Consider the following 27,226-nt stretch of genomic DNA (forward strand, 5'->3'; position numbering starts at 1 on the left):
ATGTGTGTGTGTGTTGCACACGCGTGCGTGTATGTGTGTTTGTTGCATGTCGGTGTGCGTGCGTGTATGTGTGTTTGTTGCATGTGGATGAGCGTGTGCGTGGGTGCATGCGTGTGTGTGTGTTTGGTGCGTGTGGGTGTGCATGAGTGCATGGAAGGCCAGAAGGGTCCAAGCTGAGCCTCATTGTATTTGTGTGTATAGTCCAAGGAGCTCCTTCTCTTGACCATCACAACCAGCGAGTATGAACCTTATTCAGCCAATCTGTTGATGACCCGAGTCAGACTACAGCAGCCAATCAATGATCTCTAATACGCCAGGTTATCGTCTCACCGGCCAGGTCTCCAGGGTGGGGGTCCCCAGCACCCTCAGCACACAGCAGAGCTGCTCAATGTCATTCTCCCCCGGGAACAGGGGGGAGGAGTTAACCAGCTCCCCGAAGACACACCCCACTGCCCTACACACACACACACACACACACACACACACAGTAGTATCATTTAGTATTGGTTGTGGTAATATTTAGTATAGGTTGTAGTATGATTTTGTATTAATTGTAGTATTAATTAGTAATGTAGTATTATTAAGTTTATGTTGTAGTATTCTTTACTATTAGTAGTAGTATTCAAAAGGTATGAAGCTTCTGTTGTCTTACCAGAGGTCGACGCCTTCGTCGTACTTCCTGGCGCCGTAGAGGAGCTCTGGAGCTCTGTACCACCTAGCATCAAACACACCTAGCATCAGGCTAACCTAGCATCAAACACACCTGGCATCAGGCTAACCTAGCATCAAACACACCTGGCATCAGGCTAACCTAGCATCAAACACACCTAGCATCAGGCTAACCTAGCATCAAACACACCTGTCATCAGGCTAACCTAGCATCAAACACACCTGGCATCAGGGTAACCTAGCATCAAACACACCTGGCATCAGGCTAACCTAGCATCAAACACACCTGGCATCAGGCTAACCTAGCATCAAACACACCTGGCATCAGGCTAACCTAGCATCAAACACACCTAGCATCAGGCTAACCTAGCATCAAACACACCTGGCATCAGGCTAACCTAGCATCAAACACACCTAGCATCAGGCTAACCTAGCATCAAACACACCTAGCATCAGGCTAACCTAGCATCAAACACACCTGGCATCAGGCTAACCTAGCATCAAACACACCTGGCATCAGGCTAACCTAGCATCAAACACACCTAGCATCAGGCTAACCTAGCATCAAACACACCTGTCATCAGGCTAACCTAGCATCAAACACACCTGGAATCCTGGAACCTGGTATGTGTGCTGGCATGTAACCTTTTGCTAAGATGGCTGCTAGCACCTGGTAAATGTATTAGCATGTGTAAGCTAGCAGCTAGTACCTGGTGGCCACCTGGTGGCTGTAGAGCCGCTGCTGCTGGCTGGAGAAGAGTCGGGCCAGACCGAAGTCAGCGATCTTCAGGTGACCGGAGGAACTAATCAGCAGGTTGGCAGGCTTCAGGTCCTACACACACACACACACACACACACACACACACACACACACACACACACACACACACACACACACACACACACACACACACACACACACACACACACACACACACACACACACACACACACACACACACACACACACACACACACACACAATTACTAAAATACTTGAGGCTAGTACTGTCGTTGTGTATGAGCGATGTGATCAGTGGACTGTAACGGGTCATAGGCCAGTCAATCTAGCCCAAAAAGAGACCAAAAAAATGCAACAGCAATGTCTCCTAGTTTTTATTGGTCCTAATACCCTCCTGAATCATATAGTAAAAGTCTTAAGCCGTAGATGGATTGGAACACTTTTTCTTTTTCGAGATTAAAGGGCAGTAAATTGAGTTGAGTAGTAAAATTTTCAATTCATAGATTTCACTATGAAACTTCTCCAGTTGTATTAGTGACATCATACCAAAGAAAAAATGTATTACAAGTTGTTGAGATTTTAGGTTTATATATGCAAATTATGCATTTATTCCTAAAATTTACCATAATTTGCATAATTACAAAACACACAATCTGAAAATTGGATAAAGAAGGGACTGTGGCTATGTTTCTATATCCCATACATTAGAAAATACTATTTAAAGTCATAAAAAATCTATGTTCATCATGTTTTTGGTATGAAAGGTTTTTGACCAAAAAACTCAATCAATTGCAAAAGTAATGGTCCTATGGTTGTATCTGCATCTAAACTGGTTAAAAACAATACAAAAAAAAACTAGTCCACCTAGTTTTAAACACTGCCCACCCACACAAAGTAGGCTACAATTCCTGATCTGATGGGAGTCCGACATTAGCAGCTAAAACTTGAAACAAAGGTATGTTAGACATTTCTTTATTTCTATCAAACATGATCAACTAGGCTTCTGTTTGGTTGACTATAGGCTGACAGGTTCAACTTTCAGCATAGGGTATGCAAGAGATGTATTGAGTGATGATGTGAGCAGCAACATTTTATTCGCACATGAATGTTGTGTTACAACATTCAGTGTTTGAAGTTGGGAAAGGGGTATCTCTGCGTCTGGTTCAAGAAAGTGACACATTCAGAGTACAGGCCAGCATTCTTCTGAAACAATCTGCTACTAAAGAGGAAATTGCTGCTGCAGGGGAAAAAGCAATGATACAGATCTACAAAGGCAAAGAAGCAGATTCTCTCAATGACCTCAGACTGAAACAATTTTCTCTTTTGATAATTCCCTGCTCTTTATTTGTTTACATAAACATAGTTGGTGGTTTTGTTTGTTTCGAATACTGTAAGCCTGGAAGAAAAAAGTGTCATGGCCTACCTCCAATTTTGTATATTAAAGTTCCTACTGGGCTTTCTCTTCTACATCTGTCTCTTGAGTTGTGGTTTTGGGTACGTATTGTCTATTTACAGATTTCAATATCAGTGACTTGTCTGTTAATAGTGGTTTCTGCTGAAAAATGTATTCCCTTTCACTATAATCTTTAAGGGGTGTTTTCTCAAAATTAGGTTTCCGTACACTGGAGGAGAAATATCCACTTCAGTAACACATACATAAACTATTCATTACAGATTTTTTCCTAGTTATATTTTGTGTTTGATTAGGGAGTAGAGTTATGTTGATATATTTTAAATAGCCTGATATTTTCTACATTTTATACCAAAAACATCTGACTCTAAATAGTAGTCTATACAGGCTTGCACTTGCAGTGCACAAGCTCGAACAAAGATTGAGGTGCAGGGTCCTGGTCAGTATGGACAGGGATGAGGCATGAGTCTTGGATCCTCCAGCCCCATTCCTCTGGTGGTACCAAGTTTCCCATCCATTCTTGAACTTGATGGTACACTCTGAAGCTATGAAACATAGCAGATGAAGATGTTGTTGGCAAGTTGCGAGGGTGGATAGCCGTTTTGCTGTCAGTCACCTTACTATTAAAACTTTTCAGTCTGAGGTCATTGAGAGAATCTGCCTTAGAATCTGCCTGTAGATCTGTATCACTGTTTTTTACCCTGCAGCAGCAATTTCTTCTTTAGTAGCAGATTGTTTCAGAAAAATGCTGGCCTGTACTCTGTGAATGTGTCACTTTCTTGAACCAGACACAGAGAACCAACTCCTAACACTCTGGATGTTGTATCACAACCAAGTATGGCATGTGTGAATAAAATGTTGCTGCTCACATCATCACTCAATACATCTCTTGCATACCCAATGCTGAAAGTTGAACCTGTCAGTATAGTCAACCAAACAGGAGCCTAGTTGATAATGTTTGATAGAAATAAAGATGTCAAATGTATGTCTAACATACATTTGTTTCAAGTTTCAACAACAGACCTGCTAATGTCGGACTCCCATCAGATCAGGAATTGTAGCCTACTTTGTGTGGGTGGGCAGTGTTTAAAACTAGGTGGACTAGGTTTTTTTTGTATTGTTTTTAACCAGTTTAGATGCAGATACAACCATAGGACCATTACTTTTGCAATTGATTGAGTTTTTTGGTCAAAAATCTTTTATACCAAAAACATGATGAACATAGATTTTTTTGATGACTCTAAATAGTATTTTCTAATGTATGGGATATAGAAACGTAGCCACAGTCCCTTCTTTAATTTTGTCTTTCTGTATTTTCTCAACATAATGAAACAATACATTTTTAATCTGGCTTTATCCAATTTTCAGATTGTGTGTTTTGTAATATATGCAAATTATGGTACATTTTATGAATAATGACTAATTTGCATATATAAACATAAAATCTCAAAAACTTCTAATACATTTTTTCTTTGGTATGATGTCACAAATCAACTGGAGAAGTTTCATAGTGAAATCTATGACTTGAAAATGTTCCCCTATTCCCCTCTGAGTGTTGGGCACAACTTTGCCCTTTAATCTCAAAAATATGAAATATGAATATAAAAATATGTTCCACTCCATCTACGGCTTAAGACTTTTAGTATATGATTCAGGAGGGTATTAGGACCAATAAAAACTAGGAGACATTTCTGTTGCAATTTTTTTGTCTTTTTGGGCTATATTGACTGGCCTATCAGGGGGGTGGCTGGGTGAGGAGGTCCCAACACCTACCCGGTGCATGATGTTGTTGTGGTGGAGGAAGGCCACGCCCTTAAGCAGCATCATCATGTACCCTTTGACCTGGGACTGGGTCAGAGGTCGCTGGGTGTTCCTGATGACCTCAGAGAGATCTGAGAGCATGAAGTCAAAGACCAGTACAAAACCAGTACCGTGAGGAAACACCTCCTTCAACCTGACCACCTGGAGAGAGGAGAGAGAAGAGAGGAGCGGAGAGGGGAGGAAAGGAGGGGCGAGAGAGGAGAGAGGAGAGAAGAGAAAGGAGAGGAGAGAGCGAAGGGGGGAGGAGGAGAGGAGGAAAGAGAAGAGAGGAGAGAGAAGAGGAGAGAAGAGGAGAGGATATGAGAAAGGTGAAGTTGGGAACCTACGTAAGATTACTAGGTGCGTTTATAGCAGGGGAGTTGGAGATCTAGGTATGGGTGTAGAAGTTAAATTAGGGACTGACATGAGGATGTAGGAAGTGAGCTAGGGACCTACATAAGGGGGTAGGAGGTGAGTCAGGGACCTAGGTAAGGGAGTAGGAGGTAAGGGGGTAGGAGGTGAATCGGGGACCTAGGTAAGGGAGTAGGAGGTAAGGGGGTAGGAGGTGAGTCAGGGACCTAGGTAAGGGAGTAGGAGGTAAGAGTGTAGGAGGTGAATCGGGGACCTAGGTAAGGGAGTAGGAGGTAAGGGTGTAAGAGGTGAATCAGGGACCTAGGTAAGGGTGTAGGAGGTAAGGGGGTATGAGGTGATTCAGAGCCCTACGTAAGGGAGTAGGAGGTAAGGGTGTAGGAGGTGAGACAGGGACCTACATAAGGGTTGTCCTGGATCTCCTGCAGAGCTTTGATCTCCCTCAGGGCCTGGTTGGGGATGCCCTCCTCCGACCGCCGCAGAGCCACCTTCTTCATGGCCACCGTCTGCCCGGTCTGGAGCACACACATCATCTACATGTAACACACACCTCCCCTCAACACACACACACACACACACACACACACACACACACACACACACACACACACACACACACACACACAGTTTACTACCTCGATATGTTTGGCTTTGAACACGATGCCGTGCGCGCCCTCTCCGATCCGACCCAAGATGCTGTACTGGTCCATCGCGTCTCCTAGGCAACCACACCTAACAACACCCGGGCAGCGTCCCCGCTCGCGAGCCCGCCGTCCGCCCGGCGTCAGATCCTCGGAGCTCGTCGTCAATACGAGCCTACATGCGGAGGCTCTCCGTGTAGTCTCTACGTGTTCAGTAGAAGAGCTTTGTACCGTTAGCGTCTCCTGGTCCACGGTCAGTGTCGGCGGTTCAGTGGTATGTCAGATCATGTGACCGGAAGTAATGGGTTTATGAAATAATAGTATCAATGTATTATTTCCTACATTCGTTTAAAGACCGGGTAAACCAAAAATAATTATGGGTTTTGAGTTTATAATACCACAGGAAAATATATTATTAACCACCCTGCCAAATTTGAAGGACTAAAAAAATCGCGAAGTATATAAAATTATGCTTCAAAGTTGATGAAAAATGAGCAGTAATCCCTGGCTCAGGACGGTGGGGGCGTGTGCGCTGCAGGCCAGGAAACCACGCCCATCACCGGAGAGAGACCGTCTTCGGTCGGAAACTTAAATAAAGTAAACGAACCGTTAACGTTACGTTTCCCACTGTGGCATCCAGGGAAGATGCACCAACGAGGTTGAAGAGGCATAACGGGCAAGCTAGCTGCAAACTGACAATTCAAACCAGACTCGTGAGCGGTAAAACCATAGACGGGTGAAACCACAGAATGCTAGTGCGCGGTTAATGTATTTATACCTAGAGGGCAGCAGGGGGCGGGTCTACATCGAAGACCGCTTTACGTAAAGCGGTCTTCGATGTAGACCCGCCCATTTTAAACCTGCACACAGAACATTCTCTGAGGCCTAGCTCCTCAAGGAAATGATGAATGGGAAAAATATTTTTTACATGTTTTGAGGGACACATTTAAGGCCTAATTAATATGATAAGAAGAAAAATACTGAATTTGGTTTACCCGGTCTTTAAAATTTCGACCATCAACTATCAAACTTGTCTGTGGATATATAAATACTGGATCCCTCATTCAGTAAAAGGTTTGCATTTCGTCTAGATGTAGATCAGACGGACTAAGAAGAACAGACTTCCAGATCATTTATTTTCATGAAGAACGTTCAAACAATAAATCTAAAAAAGTTAATATAATTAATTGAGGAATACATTGTCCGGAACGATACGGTGGAATGTTTTGTGAGATGTTATAGCCAGCATACAGGCGGGCTTTTAATCTGACAGCTATTTCCCGGAAGTGGCTAAGTTGCTGCGTCCTGTGGGCACGCGCATGTTAAGTGCTTGATATCAACATAATGCAGCTACTGAAGATTACTTTATCCAAGTCCGGGTGAAGCCTCAGCAACATGGCGAGCAGAGACAAGATCCTGCAGTACGAGTCCTTTATTAGCGATGTTCTGAAGAGAGACCTGCAGTAAGTACTACGCAAACACACAGTACCACACACACACACACACACACACACACACACACACACACACAACTCTGTAGTATTTCCGGCTCTGATACTCTTCTGTTGCAGGAGGGTGCTGGAACAGAGAGATGGCGTCTATGAGAAGATCGCCCAATATCTCCAGCTGAAGAACACTATTCAAAGCCTTCAGGTAGTGTGTGTGTGTGTGTGTCTCTCTCTCTCTCTCTCTCTCTCTCTCTCTCTCTCTCTCTCTCTCTCTCTCTCTCTCTCTCTCTCTCTCAAACAACATTGATTGATAGATTGATAATGAATCAAGCATGCCCTGTGAGTCTGTGGTTGTTAGCGTGCTAATCAAGCATTTCCGTGGGGTTTCAGGAGTCTGGAGACAGTGAGCTGAAGACAGAGGTGGACCTGGGCTGTCACTTCTATGTCCAGGCAAATGTGTAAGACCAGGACCCCCCAATACACACCAGGACCCCCCACTACACACCATAACCCTATAGTACACACCAGGGCCCCCCACTACACACCAAATACACACCAGGACCCCACAATACATACCAAGGACCCCCCCACTACACACCAGGACCCCCCAATACACAAGGACCCTATAGTACACACCAGGACCCCACAAAACACACCAGGACCCCCCAATACATGCCAGGACCCCCTCAATACACACCAGGAACCTATAGTACACACCAGAACCACAATATACACAGCAGCACCCTGTGTTTTTGCTTACTGTCTGGGGTTGATATTGATGTATTACATTATCTTGTAGGGAGGACTCCTCTAGGGTCTTTGTGGCGGTGGGCTACGGCTTCTTTGTGGAGATGAGCCACACTGAAGCTCTCCGCTTTATAGAGAAGAAAACCAGGCAGCTGAACGCGTGAGTTCCCCTCTATTGTATCATCTGTTCGCCAATCTTCCTGGGAGAAATCTAGAGATCCCCCTTTTGAGATCTCTCTCTGAGAGATCTTCCCTTGATCTTTATGTGAGAGGTCTTCCTGTGTGACCCTCGTCTCTCCTCAGCTTCACAGAGCTGCTCACCAAAGACTCGGCCAAGATCAAGGCTAACATCCGCATGGTGCTGGAGGTGAGTACACCGTCCTAGAACAGGATAAACAGTAGTAGAATCATGGCCGTAGAACAAGCATATTGGTTGTACAACTTTAAACAATTTTAACCTGGAACAACTATTGATTAAATATGGAACTAAAGAGTGTATGTTGCCTGGAACTTCCTTCTTGATTGCCTGCGTAAGATCCTAATTGCAATGGGGCATCTGTGGCCCTTTGTATAGTCATGTTTTGGACTTCCTCTAAAAAGGAGGTCATGATGCTGTAATGATGAGGTCCTGATGATGTATTGATGAGGTCCTGATGATGTATTGATGAGGTCCTGATGATGTTTAGATCGGCAGGATCGTGTTGAGATGTAGGTGACGATCTAATGATGATGTGACGATGAGGTCGTGATGATGTCATTGCAGGGTCTGCGGGAGCTGCAGGGTCTGGCTGAGCTCCCAGAGGAAGACCAGCCAGTCTAGGAGGGGGAGGAGCCTAAACCTCTGTCTTCTTTAGACCTGTCTGTACTCTTCTTTGGACCTCTCTGTCTTTGGTGGAAGTGAACTTGCAGACACAATACATACATTACCTCATGAATATGATGTGCTGATGTTTGCAAAAATATGTATATACTTCTATTACAATGAAAACAATAAAAGTAACTATATTCCTATAAACTTATATTTGATGTTATGTTATCTTACTATAGGGCTGGGTTGTATTGTGTAATATCAGCAGTGACCAGCAGGTGGAGCAGCAGCGATTGGTTCCTTTTGGAAGAGCGTTAAAGCGTGTGAGATGTTTTAGCAACCTCTAGTCCCATCAGCATCACCATGGAAACTGGATGCTATAGATAGATGGGACTGGTGTACCAAAAGATTATATCAAAATAACAAACACACACACAATATATACTCAATCACACACGCTATACATTTAGACACATTTACAGACATTAGTGATGATATTATATTATAATGTGTCTGCCAGCTATTACATCACGTCATGACGTCACGTCATGACGTCCCTGGCTGCTGGCTCGAGCGCAGCGAGGGGGCGTTCTGTCAAAACAGGAAGTGAGGAGGAAAACCAGTTATATTTTAATGTTTTAATATTTAATACAATAAGTTAGAAACTGAGAGATTTGTCTAGGGGACTTTGCGACCGGAGTAAAAGCAGCCAGGACTCTGACAGCACAGTCGGGGTCTCCTCTGGACGGTGGAGCGGTGCTGGGAGGTGGGGGTCTGAGAAGAAGGCTTTACGTTAGCACGGGAACCTAAAGACTATCTAGCTGCTGTTAGCACGGGAAGCTAACGACTATCTAGGTGCTGTTAGCACGGGAAGCTAAGGGCTAAGTAGCTGGCGTTAGCACGCGAAGCTAACGGCTCAGGCGCTGGTGTTAGCACGGGAAGCTAACGGCTAGTAACTGGTGTTGTAGACCGAGCACCACTAACGGAGACCCTCCGAGAGGGGAAGACCACCGCCTCGGTATCGGCCCTTCAACTCCGAGACGAACCCTTCATAGCTAGCATCTGGTTGCTAGTTAGCCTCGGCTGCTATCAGCGCCGTGGAGCCAGGCATGGAGGGGGCGATGGTCTCCACCTGCAGCCGGGATCAGCGCCTCCAGCTCGGCGGCGGAGCGGACGTCCTCCGCCCCTGACTCCTGACGCCTGACTGCTGCTGCTGCTGCTGCGATTTTGGGAATCGTCATGATTTATGGATGTGATTTAGTTTGTTTTATTATTATTCGCAAGGCGCTGGTATGAAATAATATAATCTGGAGATGATGGATTCAAACCCGCTGATCAATGGTAAGATTAACTAATGTGGAGTTCACGGAAGAAGCGACACACACACACACACACACACACACACACACACACACACACACACACACACACACACACGTTAGTAAGTCTGTAGACTAGTTAAGAACTCAGTCTGTTAGTTGTTGTTGGTGTGTATTCGTTGTGTGTGTGTGTGTGTGTGTGTGTGTGTGTGTTACCCTGGTAACGTGAGATGAAAGGTCACCATGGTGATGGGTCCTGGCTGCTTATTGGCTGTCTGAATGTTAATGTGACTAATTAGAATGCAGGAGTTGTCCCTCACACCGTCTCCACAGCCCCCCCTCTCTTTCTCCCTCTCTGTCTGTCTATATCTCTTTCTCCATCTTCCTCTCTGTCTGTCTATACGTATGTCTATATCTCTCTCTGTCTGTCTCTCTCTCTCTCTCTCTCTCTCTCTCTCTCTCTCTCTCTCTCTCTCTCTCTCTCTCTCTCTCTCTCTCTCTCTCTCTCTCTCTCTCTCTCTCTCTCTCTCTCTCTATATATATATATATATATATATATATATATATATATATATATATAGATATAACTCTGTTTCTCTATCACAGATATATCCATAAACAATAATAAGCATCATGTAAATAAGGAAAACCAACAGGGAGGAGTGATGGGTGTTCACTTTCACTTTTCACTCTCTCACTCCCTTGTCCAAGTGACTGACTTCAGTTGGTGAATATACCGTCACCTAGCCTAAGCAGTTTAAAATGAAAGGCAAAAGGTTTAAAGGTTAAATATATGAAGTGCAGAAGAGAGTTCAGTACAAAGATGAGTGAATCAAACGAGTCCCTTGAACTGCACCACATGATGACAGACCAGGTCTGTAGACCCGGATCTGGGCCATAGAAGGAGAGACGTGGTCTCTACCCATCTCCATCCCCCTGCCCCCCCCCAGCCATGCACCCCTCCGTCACTCCTCTAAATAGACTGACCTGTCCACCTGCCCCCCTCCCCCCCAGCCATGGACCCCTCCATCACGCTGTGGCAGTTCCTGCTCCACCTGCTGGACGACGCCAGCCAGCGCCACCTGATCACCTGGACAGGGGAGGACGGGGAGTTCAAGCTGCTGGACGCGGAGGAGGTGGCCCGGCTATGGGGCCTGCGCAAGAACAAAAACAACATGAACTACGACAAGCTGAGCCGCGCCCTCAGATACTACTACGACAAGGTACTGCTACTACGACCTCAGATACTACTACGACAAGGTACTGCTACTACGACCTCAGATACTACTACGACAAGGTAGTGCTACTACGACCTCAGATACTACTACGACAATGTACTGCTACTACGACCTCAGATACTATTACGACAAGGTACTGCTACTACGCCCTCAGATACTACTACGACAAGGTACTGCTACTACGCCCTCAGATAAGCTACGTACCACCATGATGTGTTGAGCTCACTGTGCTGGTGTCTCCTGACCTCTGACTTTCAACCACCATGATGCTCTTCTGTCCTCTCAGAACATCATCAAGAAGGTGAGCGGCCAGAAGTTTGTGTATAAGTTTGTTGGCCAGCCGGACAACCTGCTGCTGGAGGTGCTGAGAGGGGGGGACGAGAGGCGGGACCCCTCGGACCCCAACAGCCAATCCAAGAGCCCTGGGGAAGGGGCAAACAGCTGTCCATCAAAGGGCCTAATGCAGGTGACACCTTAATATGAGTTCATATATAGAGCTATATCAATAAATATAGTAGCTAACTATAATTCATATCTGACTACATAATTTGAACTGTACTACCTATGATGTTATATATCTATAGAGCTATACTGAATACTTAACTACAACGTATGATGTTATATATCTATAGAGCTATACTGACTACTTGGTGTACTACTTAGAACCTGACCACATATTGTTGAAGAGGAAAAACTGAACAGTGATTGGTTGAATTACAGCGCTCGTCGCCTAGCAACACCCAGAAGAGCTGTCGCAACGACTACATGAAGTCTGGGCTGTACTCCACCTTCACCATCCAATCCCTGCAGAACGCGCCTCCGGCTCGGCCAATCAAAGCAGAGCTGCTCCTCTCACAGGAACCCTCTGCAAAGGCTGTCAGGACGCTGAGAGAGGTAGGTACACCACCCTCCACCACAGCTGCCCTGCTGGTAGAGGCAGCACAGGGTAGATGTTCCACCCTGTTGGGTGGAGCCTCCACAATCCCTGTCAAGGAATGCTCAAGGGATGGGATGTAGTTCAAATATTTCAACTCGAATAAAGTGTTCGCACAGGAAAAGGCATATATCAAAAGTTCGATCATGGGATTTGATTAATCGATATCGGAACATTCAAATGAAGATTGAATGGAATCAGAAAATGGATTATTTGAATCAAGCCCTAAACTTGTGTGTATGTGATGTCTCCCCAGGTAGGTGTGATGTCAGAGCCCTCCCAGCCACTAGGAGCAGCCGGTGGAGAAGGTCTTCAGGTGATGGTGAGCCAGTCCTCTCCAGCCCCCACCCCAGCCCCCATCCCCACCCCGGCCCCAAGCCCCCAGCTGGCCGCCAGCAGTATCGCCCTCACCCAGGTCAGCTATTCTGCAGACCACCAGACTAGATGTTAAACCAGGTCTACTGTAGACCACTAGACTAGATGTTAAACCAGGTCTACTGTAGACCACTAGACTAGATGTTAAACCAGGTCTACTGTAGACCACTAGACTAGATGTTAAACCAGGTCTACTGTAGACCACTAGACTAGATGTTCCCATGTTAAATCAGGTCTACTGTGTGTGTGTCCTCCTCCAGACCGCTGCTCCTCCTCCTCTCTCCGAGCCCCCCCACATCTACCTGACCAGCGTCACAGACTCCCTCACCCCGCTCCTCCCCCTGGCTCCTCCCCCCAGGACCTCTCCCCTCCCCCCGGCAGTGGACGAGAGAATCGGCACGCCTCCTCATCCTCCCACTCCTGTCTTTGTCGTCATTAAGTCTGCTCCGCCTCATCACCAGGCTGCTATGGCGACCGGACCTTCGCCCGTGGCCCCACCTCTTTTGGTGGCTCCTCCCCCGGTCATCAAGGAGGAGATCCTGCCCTCTGAGGAGGAGCTGCTGGGGATGGTGACCCTGGAGGAGAAGGAGGTGAAGAACGATGGAGGGAGGAGAGGGGAGAGACAGAATGATGGAGAAGAGACAGAGTGACATAGTGAGGTGTAGAGGGTGATATCTTGACCTGGTTAATGAGTGTGTGCTGCCCCCCAGGAGGAGTGCGGACCAGATGACGGAGACCCTCCGCTCTCCATAGTAGAGCCGGCCCCTCCTCCCTGCCCCAGCCGGGACCCCCCCTCAGGTACACACACACACACACACACACACACACACACACACACACACACACACACACACACACACACACACACACACACACACACACACACACACACACACACACACACACACAGTGTGTAACTGCGTCTGTACGTTCCACCCATCTGATGCTGTGTCTGAAAGGAGCGAACACCACTGTATGTGTGTGAGTAGAGCTGTCTTTAAGTGTGTGTGTGTGTGTGTGTGTGTGTGTGGTGTTTCAGAATCCTCTGCGGGGCTGCCTGCAGGTGTGCGGGTGGGGCTGACGGAGGCGGGGCCTCCTGCAGGTGTGCGGGTGGGGCTGACGGAGGCGGGGCCTCCTGCAGGTGTGCGGATGGGGCTGACGGAGGCGGGGCCTCCTGCAGGTGTGCGGATGGGGCTGACGGAGGCGGGGATTCCTGCAGGTGTGCGGGCGGGGCTGATGGAGGCGGGGCTGCCTGCAGGTATGCGGGTGGGGCTGATGGAGGCGGTCCCTCCCAGACCTAAGAAGCCACGGGGCCTGGAGCTACCCTCCTCCACCTCCCTGCTGCACCCGGGCCTCTCGCTGGACAAGGTAATGGTCCCACTAGCACCCTGATCAATCACCCTGATCAATCACCCTAATCAATCACTGATCAACCCCTCTGTGTGTAGGTCAACGCTGCGGTCAACAGCCTCCTGGCTCCAGGCTGCGGCTCCAACACCCTGACCCCCTCCGTCATCACCTCCCACGCTCTGGTACTGCTCCTCCACCTCCTCCACCTGCTGCTCTGTGTGTACAGCTTGAGGAAAAAGACTTACGTCTCTCTGTCTGTGTGTGTCTCTGTCTGTCTGTGTGTGTCTCTGTCTGTATGTGTCTCTGTCTCTGTCTCTCTCTGTGTGTCTCTCTGTCTGTGTGTGTCTCTCTCTGTCTGTGTGTGTCTCTCTCTGTCTGTGTGTGTCTCTCTCTGTCTGTGTGTGTCTCTGTCTGTCTGTGTGTGTCTCTGTGTCGCTCTCGTTCTCGCTCTCTCACTCTCGCTCTCTCTCTATAGACTCCAGTGCTCTTGACCCCCAGTCCTCTCCCGTCTACAATTCACTTCTGGAGCACCTTGTCCCCCATCGCCCCTCGCTCCCCCGCGAAGCTCTCCTTCCAGGTGACGCATCACACACACACACACACACACACTGACCTAACATACACTGTATCTAGTACAGCTTAAACTGACTTAACATAGACTGTATATAATACAGGTTAAACTGACCTAACACTGTATACAGTATACAGGTTTAACAGACTATGTCATCCAGGTTGAACTGAATCTATACGTGTACATTGGTGGAAGCTATAGCAGAGCGGATTTTTGCAAAAAGAGCTTTTGATTTTTTTCTGCATCCCTTATCAATATTATTAGAGCTACTAGTGTTGTGTTTGCACTAGTACTAATACTAGTCCTGTCCCTGGTCCTCCAGTTCCCCACCAACGGCTCCAACCAGATCCACATCCCTGCCCTCAGCGTGGACGGCCTGTCCACCCCTGTTGTGCTCTCGCCCGGACCCCAGAAGCCCTGAGCTCCAGCCCCCCCTCTCTGGGCAGGGCCTGGCAGGAGAGTCCAAGGCCTTGGTGGAAGCCTGAAAGGAGGCATTTGATTGGCTGTCAGTGGTTGTGAGCGGACAGGAAGGAGAAGGTCTCCTCCCCTCGCCTAACCTCGGCCTTCCTTAGCGTCACGGTGGAATCGTGAAACACTAGGCGGCTAGCATAGCCCAGAGCGCTAGCCGGATGGTGGAGTGTGTTGGTCTGATTCATGCTAACCTGGGAGCTAAGGTTCAGGGGATCCACAACGTGGGAGAGGCCTAGCGGGATGCTAACACCTAGCTTGAGTCCAGCAATAGACAACTGGCTACTGTATGCTAACTCAATCAAGCTAACGCTGGAACCATTTATTGTTATTTCCTTTTTGTCTGTTGTTTTAGTTGGTCCTTTTTTAATGTTATTTATTTCATATTTCAGCCCATGAGACCTTTTAGGTTTGAGTCTGAAGATTGCCTCAGTCCTCAAGTTTACACGAAGCCCTCACTTAGCCGGCCTAAAGCCTCCCCACCAGAGCCCTGTTGATTGGCTGTCATGCAAGCCCCGCCCTAATGCCCTGACCACAGGCCTGTTTATTGGCTGTTGTGCAAGCCCCGCCCTAATGCCCTGACCACATGCCTGTATATTGGCTGTCGTGCAAGCCCCGCCCTAATGCCCTCACCACAGGCCTGTTTATTGGCTGTCCATTTATAAAGCCCCGCCCTAATGCCCTGACCACAGGCCTGTTCATTGGCTGTCGTGCAAGCCCCGCCCTAATCACCTTCTGATGAGACTGTCCATCCCTGCTGTTCCCTACTTGCTGATCCCAGGACACCTGGCCCCCTATTGGAGCAGCTGGAGATATGAACCAGCCTATCATGGCCGTCCTGAGCTGTGCAGGACAGCAGAGGAGCTCAGCCGAGTCGTTTGTACCCACGTTTCTTACTCAGACGGTGTTTTATAAAGAACATTTAGAGAGGTGCTGCCCCTGGGATGGGGGGGGGGGGTGGGGGGGCAGACCTCCTGCAGAGGATAGGGGGGTCACACGGTGCTGCCCCTGGTGGCGGGAGAGGGCAGTGAAGACTTTTATAGCCATGCTCTGGTTGTCGTCGTTGTTGTTGTGGTGGTTTTTAAACACTGACGGGGGGCTTAATCTCTGTTTGCCATGGTGACCTGACTGTTGTTGTCGTTGCTATGTTTGTTTGGGGAGGATGTTTCCTCCATAGTCCAGTACCTGAGGCCAAGGTGAGTCCACGACTAGGGGGGGTCATCGGTCAGCTGTTGCCTAGCAACCACCCGCCTAGCTGTGAGCCAAAATGGCTGCCACCCTTATCTAACCCCTTCTCCCTCTCCTCTGTCTCCCCCTGGTGGTGGTTTGAAGAGCTGCTCATGAATAGAGTCAGAGACCAAAGTGGTCCAACTGATGCTCCTCATCCTTGTTTTATTTACACATCTGGTCTTTCAGGACCAGGATCGTGTAGTAATGTCTGATGGGTCTTTAGTACTAGGATTGTTAAATAATGTCTGATTGGTCTTAAACGACTAGGATCGTTTAGTAATGTCTGATTGATCTTTATGGACTAGGATTGTTTAGTAATGTCTGATTTGTCTTAAACGACTAGGATCGTTTAGTAATGTCTGATTGATCTAAATGACTAGGATTGTTTAGTAATGTCTTATTGATCATTATGGACTAGGATTGTTCAGTAATTTCTGATGGTCTTTGAAGCGTTGGAGCGTTTATTAATGTCTGATGGTCTTAAATGACTATCGTTTGATAATGTCTGATTAGTCTTTAAGGACTATTGTTTGGTAATGTCGGATTGGTCTTTAAGGACTATCGTTTGGTAATGTCTGATCGGTCTTTAAGGACTATCGTTTGGTAATGTCGGATTGGTTTTTAAGGACTATTGTTTAGTAATGACTGTTCTGTGCTCTGAGCATGACTAACATTTACAATCTATTTTTGTACAAGCGACTAGACGGTTCTTCATGTACATACAACCGTCAATTCATACAGAGATGTTTATGGGATCATTTGAAAAGTATAAAGCCTTAATTTTAAAAGGAAAAGTATGCCAGATATATATATTAAATGTTTAGATTTCTTCACAATGTGCATCTATTAAGGCAGGTGTGCTGTGATAGTGACAAGCCATTGGTTCTTCAAAGTAAAAGCGTGAACCTTGATGGGTTCGGTTCATCAAGGTCATGACTGTCAAGCTAACTGCACCAGCAACATGAGGGATGTTCTTTGTTTACACGAGAAGGTGGGGTTCACGTTGCCTGCGTTCTGGGACTTATGAAATGTACAATGTCTGTAGCTGCACTTTTATTGGAACACCTGGTGATGAAATGTCAAAGTGTTGTTGAGAGGGTTAAAATTCACCCTCACGTTCCTCTGAGACTGTTCTCTACTGTAAACCTTCTGGTCTAAACCACGGAGACCTGGTCTACACCCACTCCCTGTAACCATGGAGACAATCTGCCTCCTGTAACCATGGAGACCACAACCACCTCCTGCTACCACGGAGACCTGGTCTTCACCCATTCCCTGTTACCATGGAGACCAAAACCCCCTCCTGTTAGCACGTTGCCTGGTCTACTACCACTCCCTGTAACCATGGAGACCTGGTCTACACCACCTCTTGTTACCATGGTGACCACAACCACTCCCTATAACCATGGAGATCTGTTCTAAACCACCTCCGGTTATCATAGAGACCGCTTCCCCCCTCCTTTTACCATGGAGACCACAACCACCTCTGTTTACCATGGAGATGGCAACCCCCTCCTGTTACCATGGAGACCGGCTCTACGACCCTCTCCTGTTACCATGGAGACCCCACCCCCTCTGTGGTGGAATGCTGGATGAGAGGCTGATGGTCTGGGAGACCAGAGATGCATCAGTGTATCCAATCATAGTACAGACATTTACCTATCACCTGATTGGCCAGGAGGTGGGATGTTATGATTGGTGTAAATAGAGAAGATGTTATTTTGTGTCCGTACCAAACCAACGATGGCTGCAAGCTATTCCTGATGTCTTGTTTCTGTGGCCTATCGTTGCTGTCAGATGTGCATGACCCCGCCCCTCCCTGGCCCCTATTGGCTGGCTGGGGGTTTATTGATGATGGGGGCGCGGTTAACTATATTTTTCTGAGATGTTCCAGAACTTAAGATAAATGATTTTTTTATGTCATAGAGGACAAATAAAGATGACTTGGTTCTCTCTGTCTGCCTGCCGGTCTGTCTGCATCTCTGTCTCTCTTCCTTTCATGTAAGTTCACGCACGAGTACAAACACACACACATTTACCCAGATACATTTAGTGTGAGTAGTTTATCACACCATGCTCTCATATCTAGAGAATATTCTCTCAAATATATCTAAGTAATATATGATATACTATCAGATACAATATTCTATCATATAATAAAAGTAATATGATATACTATCGTATACAATATTTGATCAAATATTATATTTAAGTTATATTGAATACTTTATTCTATCATAATATATAAAAAATATATATATCGGCAATATATAATCATATGTAATATACAAGTAATATTGAATATACTATTGTATACAATATTCTATCATAATATATAAATAATATATGTTATACTATATATAACTAATATTGAATATACTTTATTTTCTATCATATAATATATTAGTAAATATAAGTAAATATATTTAAGTAATATGTATTATTATGTATAATATAAAAGTAATATTGAATATATTCAAATTCAAAATTGTAGTATAATATACTTTAGTAATATCACAAAAATACTAGAAATTTAGATTCAGAGAAGTTTACTGATCCCAAGAAGAGCGATTAATTTACAGTTAGGCCATCCACTGGATTTAAAACTCCCAGTTCGGTTCGGCCTGACCGACGTCAGAGCTACGGAACAGTTTTATACCTTCAGTCCCGGGATAACATCTCCCTCTCCATCTTTCTCTCTCTCTCTCTCTCTCTCTCTCTCTCTCTCTCTCTCTCTCTCTCTCTCTCTCTCTCTCTCTCTCTCTCTCTCTCTCTCTCTCTCTCTCTCTCTCTCTCGCTCTTGCGCTCTCTCTCTCCCCCTCCATCCTCTCTCTGTCTCTCTCTCTCGCTCGGTCATGATCACGGTGGAGGGGGAGGGTTAGAGGAGAGATCTGGAGCATTACATCATGCTGGCAGACTAACGCAGCATCACACACCGGATTGGCCCACCCTGCGTGGCACAGGGATGTGATTGGTTGACTCCCAGCACCTGCGGACTGGAGAGAGGACAGCGGTGGTGTTGCGCGCGAGGGAGGCTTCGGATACAAGGTGAGGTTGGCGCGGGGAGAGATGAGGAATATAAACAACATCACATCATATCCGAGGAAGATGATCTGAGAGGACTCGACCTCTACATGACTTCTGCCTCCGAGAGCGGGAAGACGCGCTGAACCTCGTGCGGCTCGGACGGTAGGACGGTATGTGTATCAGGTGTGTGTGTGTGTGTGTGTGTGTGTGTGTGTGTGTGTGTGTGTGTGTGTGTGTGTGTGTGTGTGTGTGTGTGTGTGTGTGTGTGTGTGTGTGTGTGTGTGGGGGGGAGTTTTTTGTGTACTTGCATCAGGTGTGTGTGTGTGTGTGTGTGTGTGTGTGTGTGTCTGGATAAGGTGTGTAGGTATTTAACGCTTATTCAACGGTTACCGCTTGGTGTGTGTGTGTGTGTGTGTGTGTGTGTGTGTGTGTGTGTGTGTGTGTGTGTGTGTGTGTGTGTGTGTGTGTGTGTAGATAAGGTGTGTAGGTATTTAACGCTTATTCAACGGTTACCGCTTGGTGTGTGTGTGTGTGTGTGTGTGTGTGTGTGTGTGTGTGTGTGTGTGTGTGTGTGTGTGTGTGTGTGTGTGTGTGTGTGTGTGTGTGTGTGTCCCGCAGAACTGCACGTCTAGGCTTGTACTTTGATACACATATAGTGACTTCAGAAACAGGTCCTAAGGAGCATGTGGGGGTTAGACAGTATAGAGACAGGTCATTAAGGAGCAGGTAGGGGTTAGACAGTATAGAGACAGGTCATTAAGGAGCAGGTAGGGGTTAGACAGTATAGAGACAGGTCATTAAGGAGCAGGTAGGGGTTAGACAGTATAGAGACAGGTCATTAAAGAGCAGGTAGGGGTTAGACAGTACAGATACAGGTCATTAAGGAGCAGGTAGGGGTTAGACAGTATAGAGACAGGTCATTAAAGAGCAGGTAGGGGTTAGACAGTACAGAGACAGGTCCTTAAGGAGCAGGTAGGGGTTAGACAGTACAGAGACAGATCAATAAAGAGCAGGTAGGGGTTAGACAGTCCAGAGACAGGTCATTAAGGTGTGTGTGTGTGTGTGTGTGTGTGTGTGTGTGTGTGTGTGTGTGTGTGTGTGTGTGTGTGTGTGTGTGTGTGTGTGTGTGTGTGTGTGTGTGTGTGTGTGTGTGTGTGTGCTCCTCCAATCACAGCTGCTCCTGCAGGGCTTTGAGGAGTTAACGAGCGTCAGGCAGCTTGTTAAATAATGGAGATGTCATAAATATTCCATCCAGTCGCAGGCTGGAGACGGGAAGAGGAGGGGCCAGTCACTTCAGTTTAACTCCCCCGCATTCTCTCTAAACATCTAGTTAGTCTATTGGACAGGTCACCATCATCTGCAGGTCCTGATATAAACATCTAGTTAGTCTACTGGACAGGTCACCATCATCTGCAGGTCCTGATCTAAACATCTAGTCTACTCTTTATCTACTTTCTGTCCTTTCAGAGCTGGTCTTCTCTACTCAGACTCCTCCTCTTCCTGCTCCACGATGGGATCACACGTCCTCACCCTCGCTCTCCTCTCCGTCATGACGTCCTCGCTGGGCGCCAGTGGAGACGACTTCCTCCCAGGTGAGGAAGTGACATCATCAGGTGTTAGTAAGTGTGGACCTGCTGAGCTGAGTGAACCGATTCAGGGTCAGAGGAACGCTTCAGAACGGGTGAACTGACCGGCTGATTGGACTGAGGCCACTGAGACCAGAAGGTCCTCCCTGGTCTAGCCTAATCTAGTCTAGTCTAGTCTAGTCTCGTCTCTTCTAGTCTCGTCCAATCTGGTCTATGCTGGTCTAATCTCATGTAGTTGTGTCTAATCTAGTTGAACCTAATCAAGTCTAAACCAATCAAGTCCAGTCTAGTTTAATCTAGTATAATCGTATCTAGTTGGTCTAGTCTAGTGTAGGAGGTGGTCTAGTGTAGGAGGTGGTCTAGTCTAGTATAGGAGGTGGTCTAGTGTAGGAGGTGGTCTAGTCTAGTGTAGGAGGTGGTCTAGTCTAGTGTAGGAGGTGGTCTAGTCTAGTGTAGGAGGTGGTCTAGTCTAGTGTAGGAGGTGGTCTAGTCTGATGTGCGTTGGTCCTCAGGGGGGTCCGGCTGCCCGGCCCAGTGCGTGTGTGAGACCCGCCCCTGGTACACGCCCCAGTCCGTGTACCACCAGGCCCGGACGGTGGACTGCAACGAGCTCCGCCTCCACCACGTCCCTCCAACCATCTCCCCCAACACACAGGTACACCACCCAACACAGATACACCACCCAACACACAGGTACACCACCCAACACAGGTACACCTCCCAACACAGATACACCACCCAACACACAGGTACACCACCCAACACACAGGTACACTACCCAACACAAATACACCACCCAACATACAGGTACAACTCCCAACACAGATACACCACCCAACATACAGGTACACCACCCAACACAGATACACCACCCAACACAGATACACCACCCAACACACAGGTACACCACCCAACACACAGGTACACCACCCAACACAAATACACCACCCAACATACAGGTACAACTCCCAACACAGATACACCACCCAACATACAGGTACACCACCCAACATACAGGTACACCACCCAACACAGATACACCACCCAACATACAGGTACACCACCCAACACACAGGTACAACTCCCAACACACAGGTACACCACTCAACATACAGGTACACCACCCAACACAGATACACCACCCAACACAGATACACCACCCAACATACAGGTACAACTCCCAACACACAGGTACACCACCCAACACAGATACACCACCCAACACAGATACACCACCCAACATACAGGTACACCATCCAACACAAATACACCACCCAACATACAGGTACACCACACAGACAGAGACACACACTAACCACCCATCTGTTTGATGATTGGTTAATTGGCAGCTTGGTAAATTGGTTATTTGTTCTAAGTTGTCGGTTGTGTTTCAGGTGCTGCTTCTTCAGAGTAACAACATCTCTCTGATCAGTGGTGAGCTGCAGAACCTGTACAACCTGACGGAGCTGGACCTGTCGCAGAACCACTTCACACAGGTCTGTCTGTCTGTCTGTGTGTGTGTGTGTGTGTGTGTGTGTGTGTGTGTGTGTGTGTGTGTGTGTGTGTGTGTGTGTGTGTGTGTGTGTGTGTGTGTGTGTGTGTGTGTGTGTGTGTGTGTGTGTGTGTGTGTTTGTAGGTCCAGGACATGGGTCTGGGCTCTCCATGTGTGTGTGTTTGTAGGTCCAGGACATGGGTCTGGGGTCTCCATGTGTGTGTGTGTGTGTATTTTTGTGTGTAGGTCCAGGATATGGGTCTGGGCTCCCTGGAGCAGCTGGTCACTCTGTATCTGGAGGAGAACCTTCTGGAGGGTCTGGAGGACTTCAGCCTGCGGACCCTCTCCAGCCTGGAGGAGCTCTACGTCAACCACAACCGCCTCAACTCCATCTCCCAGCACGCCTTCTCAGGCCTCACCAGCCTGCTCAGGTTTCTGCTCCACCCGTAACACCGCTCCAACACCTCCCTTTAACCTACACCACCTCTCCAGCACATCACTTTAATCTACACCACCTCTCCATCACATCCCTTTGATCTGCTCCACCAGGCTCCATCTGAACTCCAACCGCCTGGTGGCCATCGACCGGCGCTGGTTCGAGTCCCTGCCGTCCCTGGAGATCCTGATGATCGGGGAGAACCCCATCCTGGGTCTGGAGGAGCGCACCTTCCAGCCCTTGGCCCGGCTCCACAGCCTGGTCCTGGCTGGCATGGGTCTGGAGGAGGTGCCCCCCGCCGCCTTCCTGGGCCTCCACTACCTGGAGAGCCTTTCCTTCTACGACAACAAGCTCAGGTATAGCCGCTGCAGCTCACTTACTGACCAATTAACCAATTAACAATTAACCATTTACCACTCCGTAATGAAGCGATGAAGTGAGTGGTTTTTCTTCGGTCTCTTAGACGGGTTCCTCGCGAGGCTCTCAGCATGCTGCAGAACCTCAAGTTCCTGGACCTGAACCGGAACCCCATCTCCCGGGTCGGACCGGGGGACTTCCAGGACCTGCTCCACCTCGAGGAGCTCAGGTGGGTGTTCCGGGTCAGGGCGGTGAGAGGGTGTGATGGTGGAGGTGGGGTGGTATGAGGGTGGTGGTGGGGTGGTCTGAGGGTGTCGTTGGGGTGTGATGGTGGTGTGATGACGGTGTTAGGGTGGTGTTTGGGTGGTGTAACGTCTCCCTGCGCTCCAGTCTGAACTACATGGACCAGCTGGTGGCGGTGGAGCGCGACGCCTTCCAGAACCTCCCAGAGATGGTGAAGCTAGAGGTCTACAGCAACCCAGGGCTGGTGTCCGTAGACCCCCACGCCTTCAGGTGCCTGTCTCTCTACCCGTCTGTCTCTCTACCTGTCTGTCTCTATATCTGTCTGTCTCTCTACCTTCTTTGTCTCTCCTCCTGTTTGTCTACCTGTCTCCCTACCTTCTACCTGTCTTCCTGTATCTCTACCTGTCTCCCTACCTTCTACCTGTATCTCTTTCTGTCTCCCTACCTTCTCCCAGTCTTCCTGTATCTCTACCTGTCTCCCGACCTTCTTCCTGTCTTCCTGTCTCCCTACCTTCTACCTGTCTTCCTGTATCTCTACCTGTCTCTTTACCGTTCTTGCTTGTGTGTGTGTGTGTGTGTGTTCTGCTCCCTAGTGGTCTTCCCTCCCTGCGGACGCTGCTGTTGCATAGCAACCAGCTGAGCCTGCTGTCCAACCAGCTGCTGACGTCCCTTCCTGGTCTGGAGGAGCTGTCTCTCCACTCCAACCCCCTGCGGTGCGACTGCCTGGCCGCCTGGGGCCCCCACCTCGGCAACCAATCAGCCGTCAAGCTGCTGGATGGCCCCCTCACCACCTGCTCCTCCCCCCCCCAGCTGCTCGGCCGTGAGCTCCAGGAGGTGGTTTCTATTGGCTGGGGGTCCGCGGGGGGCGGGGCCAGCGGGAACAGCTGCCTGCCGCAGGTCTCCGCTCTCTCCTTCCCCCCCGTCCTCAACCTCAGCTCCGGACAGCCAATCACGCTGCCCTGCTGGGCCAGCGCCGACCCCGCCCCGCAGTTCTACTGGGTCACGCCCACCGGAGACAAGGTGTGTACCCCAGTCCCACTAGAGGCCAGGTGTACCCCAGTCCCTCTGTAGACCAGGTGATGGTGCTTAGCATTGTTTCATGGTCATAGTCCTGGTTAGTCTGGTGATGGATTAAGTAAGTAGGTCAGGTGAACTAGTTGAACTAGAGATGGTGAGTCCTGGTTAGTAGGTTGATGTGTGTCTGTCCTGTCAGGTGAGCTAGTTAGTAGAGATGGTGAGTCCTGGTTAGTAGGTTGATGTGTGTCTGTCCTGTCAGGTGAGCTAGTTAGTAGAGATGGTGAGTCCTGGTTAGTAGGTTGATGTGTGTCTGTCCTGTCAGGTGAGCTCGGACGCAGGGGCGTCGCTGCAGAGCTCTGGACCAATCAGGAGGAGGAGACATCGTGTGTCCACGTCAGGAGCTCTGGTTATGGAGCATCTCGACCAATCAGACGCTGGTACCTGCAGTCGTCATGGCTACCATAATGGATCTGGTATGACTGTAAAGTAGGCGACTAACCTGTTTGGTCTCTCTGTCTCTCTCACTGCCCCCCCGCCCCCCCCCCCCCCCCCTCCCCCAGGCCTGTATACCTGTGTAGCGTGGAACGTGGAGGGGGCTGACACCAGGAGTGTCTCCGTGTTCGTGGACTCCAGGGGGCGTGGCTCTGGCCCCGGGGTGGAGGAGTCCTGGGGGGGGAACTCCTCCCACTCTGTCGCCTCCCTAGTCCTCCAGGCCAAGGTATATAACTCCTCCCGATCCTGCTCCTCCAGTTAGCACTGGTCAGATTAGGGCTAGTTAGTTCCAGTATTAACGTGTGTGTGTGTGTGTGTGTGTGTGTGTGTTTTTGTGAAGGTGGTCCGGTCCCACTCTGTTCTTTTGGAGTGGAAGTTGTTTTCCAGCCAACCAGCTGCTGGGTCTGGAGGCTCCGCCCACCAGGAGGTGTTGCCCCGCCCCCCACGCTGGACCAGTGCCAGTGTGCACATCGACAGCGCTCAGATCAGCTACACGGCCACGGTACCATCAATAACCAATACTATTGTTCAATAACCAATACTTTTGATCAGTTACACGGCCACGGTACCATCAATAACCGATCAATAACCAATACTATTGATCAGCTCCACGACCACGGTACCATCAATAACCAATACTATTGATCAGCTCCACGACCACGGTACCATCAATAACCAATACTATTGATCAGCTCCACGACCACGGTACCATCAATAACCAATACTATTGATCAATAACCAATACTATGGATCCTCTCCCTCTCCAGGTGCCGGTGGACGTCCAGGAGTACAACCTGACCCACCTCCTCCCCGCCACCGACTACCACGTGTGTCTGAGCGTCTCCTCCTCTGCTCCTCTCCTCCCTCCTCCCTCCCCCTCCCCTCCTGCGCCTCCCTCCCCGTCCTCGCCCCCTCCTCCCCCGCTCCACACCGCCTGTGTCAACGTCACCACCCGGGAGGCGGGGCTAGCCGTGGCGCTGGTGGTCTCCCCGGGCAACAGCGTTGCCATGGCGGCGGTGACGGGCTCCCTGTTCGCCCTGCTCCTCATGCTCCTCCTGGGAGGAGTCATGGCCCGCCGTCTCCGCTCCAAGAGCTGCTCCCTGAAGACCTACCTCCACAGCTCCTCGTCCTCCTCCTCTATCCCGCTGAAGGAGCTCTACCCCCCCCTCATCACGCTCTGGGACGCCGACGCCGACAAGGAGAAGGAGCGCGAGGAGGAGCAGGGAGGCGCGCCCATAGACACGTCCAAGACCTACCTCTGGTAGACCGACGGGAGATACACAGACAGGGAGACACACAGACAGGAGCAGACAGACAGGAGATACGCAGACAGGGAGACCCACAGACAGGAGCAGACAGACAGGGAGACACACAGACAGGAGCAGACGGACAGGGAGACACACAGACAGACAGGAGCAGACAAGACAGGAGACACAAAGACAGACCGGAGCAGACAGACAGGAGACACACAGACCGGAGCAACATGGACAGGAGCAGACAGACAGGAGACACACACACATCGCTATGCATGATGCTGCCAAACCATGATGATGCTGTGGCGTTACCGTGGTAATGCCCTGGTCATCCCATGGTGATGCTGTGGCGTTGCCGGGGTAATTCCCTGGTGATGCCTGTACTACTACTACTCCCATGTTGTTTACATGAGCTGAACCGGGTGGCTGCACTCGGCACCTCTGGATGTTCAGTTCACTAAACTCCACCTCTGGATGTTCAGTTCACTAAACTCCACCTCTGGATGTTCAGTTCACTAAACTCCACCTCTGGATGTTCAGTTCACTAAACTCCACCTCTGGATGTTCAGTTCACTAAACTCCACCTCTGGATGTTCAGTTCACTAAACTCCACCTCTGGATGTTCAGTTCACTAAACTCCACCTCTGGATGTCAAGTTCACTAAACTCCACCTCTGGATGTCAAGTTCACTAAACTCCACCTCTGGATGTCAAGTTCACTAAACTCCACCTCTGGATGTCAAGTTCACTAAACTCCACCTCTGGATGTTCAGTTCACTAAACTCCACCTCTGGATGTTCAGTTCACTAAACTCCACCTCTGGATGTTCAGTTCACTAAACTCCACCTCTGGATGTCAAGTTCACTAAACTCCCGCTGCTCTCAGAGTCCCAGAGTACAGTGGAGCCCTGACACACCTTTCTGCATCGTAAACACTGTAAACATTGTTTTCTGGTCCAACCAGAGAGCACTCGCTATTCAACACCAACTGGTTGTTCTGTGTTTAAGGTTGTAGTTGATTTACACAGCCAGTGATTCTGCATGCTTTTGCACTGTTGTGTTGGACTAAACCCTACTTTACCCTGGGCTAACTTAACCCCATTACCGTACCCTACTTTACCCTAGCCTACTTTATCACATTACCGTACCCTACTTTACCCTAGACAACTTTACCCTAGACAACTTTTTCACATTACCCTAGCCTA

The 27,226-nt window shown here is 48.6% G+C and overlaps 4 protein-coding genes across 5 annotated transcripts in view; 3 read left to right on the top strand and 1 right to left on the bottom strand.

Moving 5' to 3' along the window:
- cdk20 (cyclin dependent kinase 20) overlaps positions 1 to 5,970 on the bottom strand; it is a gene marked incomplete at its 3' end in the record, with an annotated part of 6,531 nt that extends 561 nt beyond the window's left edge. The window contains exons 1-6 of the mRNA XM_084479458.1: positions 5,627 to 5,970; positions 5,393 to 5,506; positions 4,596 to 4,784; positions 1,380 to 1,501; positions 653 to 715; positions 331 to 454 (exon numbers count right to left, since the gene is read on the bottom strand). Of these exons, the coding sequence (XP_084335584.1) occupies positions 331 to 454; positions 653 to 715; positions 1,380 to 1,501; positions 4,596 to 4,784; positions 5,393 to 5,506; positions 5,627 to 5,701 (687 nt within the window). The 5' untranslated portion in view covers positions 5,702 to 5,970. The remainder of the gene's footprint in view (positions 1 to 330; positions 455 to 652; positions 716 to 1,379; positions 1,502 to 4,595; positions 4,785 to 5,392; positions 5,507 to 5,626) is intronic.
- A 958-nt stretch (positions 5,971 to 6,928) lies between these two features.
- On the top strand, positions 6,929 to 8,848 carry uxt (ubiquitously-expressed, prefoldin-like chaperone). The gene is made up of 6 exons (XM_084479477.1): positions 6,929 to 7,095; positions 7,204 to 7,285; positions 7,471 to 7,538; positions 7,880 to 7,987; positions 8,131 to 8,194; positions 8,591 to 8,848. Exons 1-6 carry the CDS (start codon positions 7,028 to 7,030, stop codon positions 8,645 to 8,647), a joined length of 447 nt encoding a protein of 148 aa, XP_084335603.1. The 5' UTR covers positions 6,929 to 7,027; the 3' UTR covers positions 8,648 to 8,848.
- A 405-nt stretch (positions 8,849 to 9,253) lies between these two features.
- Positions 9,254 to 18,079, top strand: elk1 (ETS transcription factor ELK1). Of its 2 annotated transcripts, none has more exons than XM_084479438.1 (11): positions 9,254 to 9,976; positions 10,969 to 11,177; positions 11,479 to 11,658; positions 11,913 to 12,086; positions 12,383 to 12,541; positions 12,762 to 13,091; positions 13,212 to 13,299; positions 13,541 to 13,869; positions 13,950 to 14,033; positions 14,327 to 14,428; positions 14,745 to 18,079. In XM_084479438.1, exons 1-11 carry the CDS (start codon positions 9,949 to 9,951, stop codon positions 14,841 to 14,843), a joined length of 1,782 nt encoding a protein of 593 aa, XP_084335564.1. In that variant the 5' UTR covers positions 9,254 to 9,948; the 3' UTR covers positions 14,844 to 18,079. The 2 variants fall into 2 exon arrangements, with proteins under 2 accessions (XP_084335564.1, XP_084335565.1); XM_084479439.1 differs by having other exon boundaries at positions 12,383 to 12,448.
- A 2,578-nt stretch (positions 18,080 to 20,657) lies between these two features.
- Positions 20,658 to 26,035, top strand: LOC311359696 (leucine-rich repeat neuronal protein 1; the record flags this gene model as incomplete). The annotated part of the gene is made up of 11 exons (XM_084479752.1): positions 20,658 to 20,739; positions 21,246 to 21,388; positions 22,128 to 22,229; positions 22,472 to 22,656; positions 22,775 to 23,017; positions 23,125 to 23,247; positions 23,409 to 23,531; positions 23,855 to 24,285; positions 24,839 to 24,996; positions 25,141 to 25,272; positions 25,538 to 26,035. 11 exons carry the CDS (start codon positions 20,658 to 20,660, stop codon positions 26,033 to 26,035), a joined length of 2,220 nt encoding a protein of 739 aa, XP_084335878.1.
- Positions 26,036 to 27,226: the final 1,191 nt, after the last annotated feature.

This window comes from Micromesistius poutassou, assembly GCF_964030765.1.
Source record: "Micromesistius poutassou genome assembly, chromosome: 15".
Classification (NCBI taxonomy): Eukaryota; Metazoa; Chordata; class Actinopteri; order Gadiformes; family Gadidae; genus Micromesistius; species Micromesistius poutassou.

Bases quoted from the DNA above. Each gene is read 5' to 3' on its own strand.
- uxt (XM_084479477.1), top strand. From the start codon at position 7,028: ATGGCGAGCAGAGACAAGATCCTGCAGTACGAGTCCTTTATTAGCGAT. The intron at 7,286-7,470 runs GTAGTGTGTGTG...GTGGGGTTTCAG, and splicing joins ACACTATTCAAAGCCTTCAG to GAGTCTGGAGACAGTGAGCT. The intron at 8,195-8,590 runs GTGAGTACACCG...ATGTCATTGCAG, and splicing joins ACATCCGCATGGTGCTGGAG to GGTCTGCGGGAGCTGCAGGG.
- elk1 (XM_084479438.1), top strand. From the start codon at position 9,949: ATGATGGATTCAAACCCGCTGATCAATG. The intron at 11,659-11,912 runs GTGACACCTTAA...GTTGAATTACAG, and splicing joins CATCAAAGGGCCTAATGCAG to CGCTCGTCGCCTAGCAACAC. The intron at 14,034-14,326 runs GTACTGCTCCTC...CTCTCTCTATAG, and splicing joins TCATCACCTCCCACGCTCTG to ACTCCAGTGCTCTTGACCCC.